This window comes from Pipistrellus kuhlii, unplaced genomic scaffold (genome assembly GCF_014108245.1).
Source record: "Pipistrellus kuhlii isolate mPipKuh1 unplaced genomic scaffold, mPipKuh1.p scaffold_m20_p_11, whole genome shotgun sequence".
NCBI lineage: Eukaryota > Metazoa > Chordata > Mammalia > Chiroptera > Vespertilionidae > Pipistrellus > Pipistrellus kuhlii.
The window spans coordinates 19,991,718-20,000,772 of record NW_023425416.1 but is presented as its reverse complement, the minus strand read 5'-3'; the positions used below and the strand labels follow the sequence as shown (position 1 = coordinate 20,000,772).

General features: G+C 44.7%; 1 protein-coding gene and 1 long non-coding RNA gene across 2 annotated transcripts in view; both read right to left on the bottom strand.

Annotated features, from left to right (window-relative positions):
* Nucleotides 1–4,349: 4,349 nt before the first annotated feature.
* The window catches only part of IRAK2 (interleukin 1 receptor associated kinase 2), a 59,308-nt gene continuing 54,602 nt past the window's right edge, over nt 4,350–9,055 (bottom strand). The window contains exons 12-13 of the mRNA XM_036431099.2: nt 6,487–6,778; nt 4,350–5,321 (exon numbers count right to left, since the gene is read on the bottom strand). Of these exons, the coding sequence (XP_036286992.1) occupies nt 5,215–5,321; nt 6,487–6,778 (399 nt within the window). The 3' untranslated portion in view covers nt 4,350–5,214. The remainder of the gene's footprint in view (nt 5,322–6,486; nt 6,779–9,055) is intronic.
* Nucleotides 5,346–6,480, bottom strand: LOC123652050. The gene is made up of 2 exons (XR_006741107.1): nt 6,234–6,480; nt 5,346–6,021 (listed from the first exon to the last, which is right to left on the bottom strand). It is a non-coding gene; the product is annotated as an uncharacterized LOC123652050 (long non-coding RNA).

Below are 9,055 nucleotides of genomic sequence, written 5' to 3'. Positions count from 1 at the left end.
ACCACCTCAGTATGCAGCAAGCAAAGCTAGTTATATAAAGTGCAGAGTATCCATACAATGGACTATCGGGCAAAAAGAATGAAGTGACCCAAATGTACTGTTGAGAAAGAATGGCCAAAAAATGACATGAAAAAACATAGGATCCAGAGCAGTATGAATGAAATAACCTGTATAAAGCAAAAAATAATTTAAAAAGAGAGAGGAGTGGAACCTCAAGGACTTTTTTTAATGCCTAAAATTGACCATTGTGTATTTGTGTGTTTCTAACAATTTTATTGAGATATAATTTACATACCATAAAGTTCACCTATATATAGTTTGGTAGGGGTTTTTAACATATATTTTAGGATAGAGTTGTGCAACCATCACCATAATTATAATCTACTTTTACAAGAGTTTCATCACCTCCAAATCTTGTGACCATTACTACTTCCCTTCTCAACCTTCCCCAACCCCACTCCTAGTTTCTGTCTCTGTAGATTTGCCTATTCTGGACAATTCAAAAAAATGGAATAATAGCCGAAACCGGTTTGGCTCAATGGATAGAGCGTCGGCCTGCAGACTGAAGGGTCCTGGGTTCGATTCCGGTCAAGGGCATGTACCTTGGTTGTGGGCACATCCCCAGTAGGGGGTGTGCAGGAGGCAGCTGATCAATGATTCTCTCATCGATGTTTCTAACTCTCTATCCCTCTCTTCTCTGTAAAAAATCAATAAAAATCTATTTTTAAAAAAAAATGGAATAATATATTTTACTTAGCAAAATCATTTCAAGGTTCATCCATGTTGTAGCATGTATCAGTACTTCATTCTTTTTTATGGATAACTTTTAATAAAATAAATTTTATTAATAATCTTCCAATGCATGGATATAGCACATTCATTTATCAATTCATCTGTTGATGAACATTTGGGTTGTTTCTATCTGCTATTCTGAATATTGCTGTGAACACTGGTGCACAAAAACATATGTTCAGCTTTTGTATGAGCATATGTTTTTATTCCTTTTAGGTAGCTATCTACCAGTGGAATTGCTGTGTCATATGGAAACTATGTTTAACATTTTGCAGCTGAGAATGTGGGGGAAAGCAGCTCACCATTTTACAATTCTAGCACCAAAGTATGAGGGTTCTAATTCCTCCAAAATTTTTTTTTATCATTTAAAAATTTTTTAAACATTTAAAAAATATATATTTTATTGATTTTTTACAGAGAGGAAGGGAGAGAGATAGTTAGAAACGTCGATGAGAGAGAAACATCGACCAGCTGCCTCCTGCACACCCCCCACGGGGGATGTGCCCGCAACCAATGTACATGGCCTTGACTGGAATCAAACCTGGGACCTTTCAGTCCGCAGACCGACGCTCTACCACTGAGCCAAACCGGTTTCGGCAAATTTTTAAACATTTTTATTGATTTCAGAGAGAGGGGGAGAGAGATGGAAACACTGATGAGAGAGAAAGATCATTGATCGGCTGCCTCCTACACACTCCCTACTGGGGATCAAGCCCCAACCCTGGGGGATCAAGCCCCAACCTTGACCTCCTGGTTCATAGATAGATACTCAACCACTGAGCCACACTGGATGGATATTTCTCCACATTCTTTTTTTTTTTTTTTTTTTTTTTAATATATCTTATTGATTTTTTACAGAGAGGAAGGGAGTGGGAAAGTTAGAAACATCAATGAGAAACATTGATCAGCTGCCTCCAGAACATCCCCACTGGGGATGTGCCCGCAACCACAATACATGCCCTTGACCGGAATCAAACCCGGTACCCTTCAGTCCGCAGGCTAACACTCTATCCACCGAGCCAAACTGGTCAGGGCTCTCCACCTTTTTATCAACACTTTATTGTCTGTCTGTTTTATTTATTTATTTATTTATTTATTTATTTATTTATTTATTTATTTTGTCTGTCTGTTTTTATTATGGCCATCCTAAGTGTGAAGTGGTATCTCATTGTGTCTGTTTTTTTTACATTTCCCTAATGACATGCTTATCTTAGTTCAGTCATCAATTCAAATGGAGACTGCAGCCAAGAAATGAAGAGAATGCTGAGACTCAAAAGTTCAGGAATGGGAAACTTAGGAAAGGTCACCAGGAGCTAAGATGTGTCATTCGAAACCAAAGCTAAGATCATCCTCACCCTTGTATTTCCAATTAGCATGTATGGATGCAAAAGTCGGACAGTGAAGAAGGCAAATAAGGAAGAAAACAAAGTAGTTAATTCGAAGTATGATTTTAGAGGAAAGCTGTAGGAATACCCTGGACTACCCATGAAAACCAGGGTTCCTTGGAAAAGACAACAATGTTGAGAAAAGCAGAAAGCAGCGGGAAGAGAGGAAGGCCAAATATGAGATGGATTGACTCACTAAAAGGAGCCACAGACATGAGTCTACAAGAACCAAGCAGGGCTGCTGAGGACAGGACATTGTGAACATCACTCATTCGCAGAATTGCCAGGAGGCAGAGCCAACTCATCAGCACATGAAACACACAGCGACTAAGGAAGTCCACTAACAAGATAGGTTTTTAAATCAGCTCTGGAATGAGTAATAAGTTAGTAACGGAGTTTGCCTTTGGAAAGAAGAAATGAGAGACTAAGTTCCCAGTGGTTCAACGGCTTCCCTTCCACCAGGTGACTTTGTGTACGGTTTGGATTTTTTTAATCATATTCATCTTTTAGAATGTCAGGCCAAATTCCATGGGCATTGTGGTGCCCAAGAACCCCTGGAATTACTACATATAGTTAATACACATAATTAATCATATATGTGTATGTCTTTACTGCTTGCTAAAGGGAGGTCTGCCGCTTTAATGAGAATCTCAATGAATGCCTCCAGAAGCCCGAGTCTAGAAATGCAAGTATGTCTGGGTAGCCAGTGCCCTCTTAGCACCTGCCCTCTGTTGCTCAGAGCCCTGTGAATACCCTGCTCCTGACTGTGAGGTGCTCTCCACATGCCACCAGAGCTGAAGACGGGGGTGTCCCTACAGATCACTGTCCACCTGGGCTGGAGCCCACCTGGCTGTTTACATATCAGTACAAAGCTGACACTGAAAGGTCCCAGGTTCAATTCCAGTCAACGACATGTACATTGGTTGTGGGCACATCCCCGGTAGGGGGTGTGCAAGAGGCAGCTGGTCGATGTTTCTCTCTCATCAATGTTTCTATCTATTCCTTTCCCTTCCTCTCTGTAAAAAAATCAATAAAAATATATTTTATTGGCCGAAGCCGGTTTGGCTCAGTGGTAGAGCATCGGTCTGTGGACTGAAAGGTTCCAGGTTCGATTCCGGTCAAGGGCATGTACATTGGTTGCAGGCACATCCCCGGAGGGGGGTGTGCAAGAGGCAGCTGGCCGATGTTTCTCTCTCATTGACGTTTCTAGCTCTCTCTCTCCCTTCCTCTCTGTTAAAAATCAATAAAATATATTTTTAAAAAAATAAATATATATATATATATATATTATTGATTAAAATATATATTTTATCAATAAAAAATAAAATATATTTTATTGATAAAATGTATTTTTTAATATATTTTATTGATTTTACAGAGAGGAAGGGAGAGAGATAGAGAATTAGAAACATTGATGAGAGAGTCATAGATCAGCTGCCTCTTGCACACCCCCTACTGGGGATATGCCCGCAACCAAGGTACATGCCCTTGACCGGAATCGAACCTGGGACCCTTCAGTCCCCAAGCCGACGCTCTATCCATTGAGCCAAACCGGTTTCCGTTATAAAATGTATTTTTATCAATAAAAAAATAAAATATATCTTATTTTTTTTCAGAGAGGAAGGGAGAGGGATAGATAGAAACATTGATGAGAGAGAAACATCAACCAGCTGCCTCTTGCACACCCCCTACCGGGGATGTGCCCGCAACCAATGTACATGCTGTTGACTGGAATCGAACCTGGGACCTTTCAGTCTGTAGTCCGACGTTCTATCCACTGAGCTAAACCGGTCTTGGCAAAACAGGTACTTTTTATTCTCCCCCTGGAATAGATGAAACAGAGGCTCAAAGTAACGCCCTAACTTAGCCCAAGATGACACAGCTATTGACAGCCAGCATTTACAGCAAGCACCCAATCTCTTAGCTATCCCACGATACCCGGGCTTCTCCAAATTCACCTGGACACAAAACTAATGACAAGATAATGGTTGACTTTATCAATGTATATTTATTTTATAAAAATAAAAGGGGAAAAATCACGATAGCAGGATTATTTAAAATAGGGCACACTGAATATAAAAAAGCATTTGTTTCACAAAAAAATCTGCAACAGGACTTTTCAGAAATATACCCATTGCACAAACATTGGGTACATGCAGAAATAGATGTTTAATGTCTTTATTTTATAAAACAGGACAAGTGCATTTTCAAAGTACTTCTATAGCTATGTCTGACCTATTCTTCCCAACAGCCCAAGGGAGGGAGAATGAACAGGTATTACTGACAAGGAAACCGAGGTTCCAGAAATGACATGATTGACGTAATTAGCAGCAGAATCAGAATGAAACCAGTTCTTCTGATTTTTTTATCCAGCTATAAATAACACATATTTTCAAAATAAAAGCTCCATTGGAAATGTTAGCATTAGTGGGACAGGAGGATAAAGATGTAGACAGACATTAAATAAATATACGTGGGTTGCAAGACTTACAAAAAAGAAAGCAGAAAACCCACGAAGCCCTTTGCCAGGTGTCCGGCCTTTGTCACACTCGAGACCTCGAGACATGAGTCAAGACCTGCACTGGGACACAAGGCGGACATCTTTCCGGGCACGGAAGTGTGCAGGCGGCCGTCGGCAGATAGGACCCAGAGGTTATAACTCTGGAAAGTGTCTTCCGCGTTCAGAACGCTCTGTCAGGTGCTGAGGGGGGAGAACTGGGTAACGGCATCTGCTGGGGCACTGACGTCAGAACCACGAACCTGCCCCCATCCTGGGCCCACGTACAGGGTTTGTGCTTTCCTCTCCTGATGAAACAGATCCCGATGGAAGGGGCTCCGTGGATGCTGCTTTCTCTGGAAGCTGCGGTCCCGTCTCCCCTCACTCACTCCAGACAGTGGAGGTTTCCTTGCCCCCAGGTTGGCTGGGGTTTGGTTTGTATTCCCTGGGAGACCTTGGATTTCGCCCCAGGATCTTTTTTCTTGATTTGACAGTTGTCTTTCCAAGAGAGGACAAGGGTCCTCGGCTGTGTTCTGGCGATCAGGGGCCGAAAAGCTCGATGCTGTCCAGTTTCTCCTCCTTGTAGAGCAGGATGTTCTCCATCAGCTTCCTTTTGGCCTCATTGATCTCGATTTTCCACGAAGTCTCTGTAGTTGATGTTCAAAACAAAGTGGTTTTTTTGGGGTTTTTTTAAAAAGCCACTTGCACAGCACGCATTTGGAAATAGGTACTACTATCCTAATTCTTAGAAAGCCAGACTTAGTCAGTTTCTCACTTAACTCGGGTTTCTGAGTCTGAGTGTATGAGTATTCTCATCTCAGCCTTTGCAGGAAGCCCTGCCACCTGTCCCCACTTTCAGAGAAGAGGGGCTCTCGTGTTCCTCCCCGCTGGGGAAGCAGGAAGGGGAAGGGGGAGTGAACACTTACACCCTTTCTTCTTCTTCTTTCTTCCACGAGGGGGAGGAGCAATAGGAACGGCCAGCGCCTGGGACGTTCATTGAGCTGTGTTTACTAGGGGGCACGGCATTGAAGGCTTTCCAAGCTTACTTTCAGAAGGAAGCCCCGTGTATTTGGATAGAAGGTATCTTTAGAAGCAGAGGGAGAGGATGGGTTCCTATTATGAAGCGAGGATGGAGAAGCGGGCAGGGACAAACCACACAGGGCCTTGCTGGTCTGGAGGAAGAGTTTCGACTTGGTCCCTAAGGGCAATGGGGAGCTACACAAGGAGTGACATGAGTTGCTTTTAAAAGCCACTCTGGTTGGCTCCTGGAAAAAGGACTGGTGAGGGGCCAGAGCGGATCAGGGAGGACAAGGGAAGGCGTGCGGTCATCTAGCAGGAGGACAGGAGCTTATATGGACAGGGCAGTGGTCAGCAAACTCATTAGTCAACAGAGCCAAATATCAACAGTGCAATGATAGAAATTTCTTTGGAGAGCCAAATTTTTTAAATTTAAACTTCTTTTAACACCACTTCTTCAAAATAAACTCGCCCAGGCCGTGGTATTTTGTGGAAGAGCCACACTCAAGGGGCCAAAGAGCCACATGTAGCAGTTTACCAACCACGGAGTTAGGGGGAGGGGTGCAAAGTAAAGAAGCAGATGGACCGAGAGACATTTAGGTCAATGGCTAGGACTTGGTGATGGACGACATTGGGGGACGGAGAGAACAGAGATTTATCTTTGTGCAGTCAGATGGTAGGTGAATGGCTGAGTAACCAAATGAACGTGTGAATAAGGGAGATGGGAGGAATAGATGATGGGCTGAGTCAGGGATATATACATGTGTATAAGCATTCAGACCCCTACACACTCACCAGCCTGGGGAGGCTCTGGACTGGCACAGGCCTCAGAGGAGGAGTCAGCCCGCATTCCCCCGCTGGCCTGCACCCTGCCTTCCTCGTCCTCTGTGGGGGCAGGCGAAGCAGAAACCCCAGACCGGGGTGCTGTCCTCAAGGAGGAGGAGGCATCGAGGCTAGAATTGTCCACATCGTCCGTCTCTTCTGGAATGTTGGAGGAAGAGCCTGTGCCCTCAGAGAGCCCGCCACAAGGGAGCGACGTCTCCTGACCTCTGAGCCGCGCTTCCACAGCAGCCACCGAGCCACACACCTTGGGGAGGAGAGAGACAAGGACACTCACCAAGAATTCTTTCTGAACTAAAACAAAGCTAACAGATCTCTCAGGCCTCAGAAGAAAAAGACGCTGAAGAATCAAATGCTTGCTGCTTTGGCCTGGAAGAACAGCGTCCTTCTTTTGAAAAGAGCTGAACTTGCCCCAATCTACCCTAGCTATAGATAAGACCACATGACCAGAGTGAACCAATCACAGTATCCCGTTCCTCTAACCTTAATGATTGGTTCAGGTTTGGGCATGTGACTAATGCAGGCCAATCAAAACCCTTCTCTGGGATTTTCTCCCACCTAAAGCTTTCTAGTGACATAGCCAGATGTTCAATCATGCACAGAAAATCCATTTATAATAGGTGAAAATGAAGCCCTACCACAGAGTAAAGCAGAGACAAAAGATGGAGAGAAAGCCTCACAGGCACTGACACAGATAGTTGCACAATTTCTGGTGAGACCCTGATTCTAGCTACCCTTGCAGTGCCTGTCCTATCTGCTGTTTGGTTAGATGAGCTAATAAACACATACATTCACTCACTCATTGTTCACATCACCGCCATCTACCTCTCTCTCTCTCTCTCTCTCTCTCATGTTTCTAAGAGTTTGAGTTGAGTTTCTATCACTTCCAACTAGAGATGCCCAAAATAATATAGATACTGTCCTTGAGAGCTCTTCTGGAGAGGGAAGTTAGGAAAATTAGATAAAGGTAGGGAAGGAGCGTTTCTTCTTTACACACAAACTCACACAACGAGCCTGAAGTGTACATACCCTTAACAGCCCTAACCAATCTCCTTCGCTCGGTCCCTTACAATCTACAAAGCACATTTAGCACATGATGCCCAATGAGGTTTTTATAGATAAAAAAATGAGAAGATCAGAGGTTAAATTCCCTGCCTAAGGCCACCCAGCTAGCTAGCACTGACCACTGAGCCCAGTCCTGTTTGTCTTCAAGTCCGTGACCCTCCTGATCTCTCATCTTCCTAACATCTAAAGTGCTCTGCCCCTTTATTCTCCATAGCAAATGCCTCCTCAACCTGCAAGGCCCAGTTCAAATGTCACCCCTTGAGGTAAATCTGCAGGGTATATACATGCCCAATAAATACCTGCCACACGAAAAACTACCCTCCTGTGTAGCCAGGTGCGGCCATGTAACGAGGCTCTAGCCTACGCAGTGCGAGAGAGAGTGACGTGTGCATTTCCAGGCCGCACCTTTAAAAGGAAGGGGATGTGTTCTCCTCTTCCTTCTAACCCCTTTCAGTTGCTGGCAGCTGTGATGACCTGAGCTAGAGCAGCCATCTTGGTCTCTGAAACAGAAGCCACACAGTAAGGACAGCAGAGCAACAGTATAGGAGCCCCAGCACTGTGGCACAGCCACGTCAGCTCCGGACTGCCTACATCCACACTGGTAAGCTAAAGAGAAGAATCGTCTATCTCCAAACGACTGTATTTTTGGAGTCTCTTCATGACAGCAGTTTCTTTAAGCACGTTAACTAATACACTGAACAAAACAAAAACAAAAAAATAGAACTAATGGAAGGCTGAATGAAAGAAGAAACGGTTGAGGAGAAAAATCTTTTTAGCACGTAAATCTTATTATGCCCTGCCCCTGCTCAGGCCCATAGTGACTTCCTCAAAAGCCCGACTGTGCTTGCACTACCTCTATTATTGGCCACACCTCCCTCAGCAGACTCATCACGAGCCACTCTGCCCCAAGGACTTTGTGTTCCAGACTCTCTGACCTTCTTCTCTCTTGACCCTGCCAAGCTCTTTCCCGACTCACGCTATATTTGCATGAGCTGTTAGTTCTGCTGGGACAGCTCTTCACCGGCTTACACTTCCGAGGGAAAGTCCTCTTTGGCGGGGCCCCTGTCATACACTATCCCAGGGCTCACCACACAGTCAGTCACTGTGCAATGTCTGTGAGCTCCAGGAAAGTGGAACTGGCCTTGTTCACTGATATACCTGCCCCCCAGGGCCCAGCACACAACTGCGGGATGCATGACTGAGCACTATGGCATCAGAGCACAGGAGAGGAGCTCAGGCGTAGAACAATGACTCAGGTTTCTAGTTCCTGCCGCATCATGGTGAGACACGATGGACGTGGGGCTGAGCCAGGAGTCCGGAGAGCTCTGACAGAAACTTACTCTGCGGCCTCCTCATCTCCTCTCTCTGGGCCTCTGCGTCCCCAGCTATAAAACGGGAGGCTTGGGCTATGGCAGCTGTGTTGAAGACTTTGGTCAGCGATCACAAACCCTATATAATG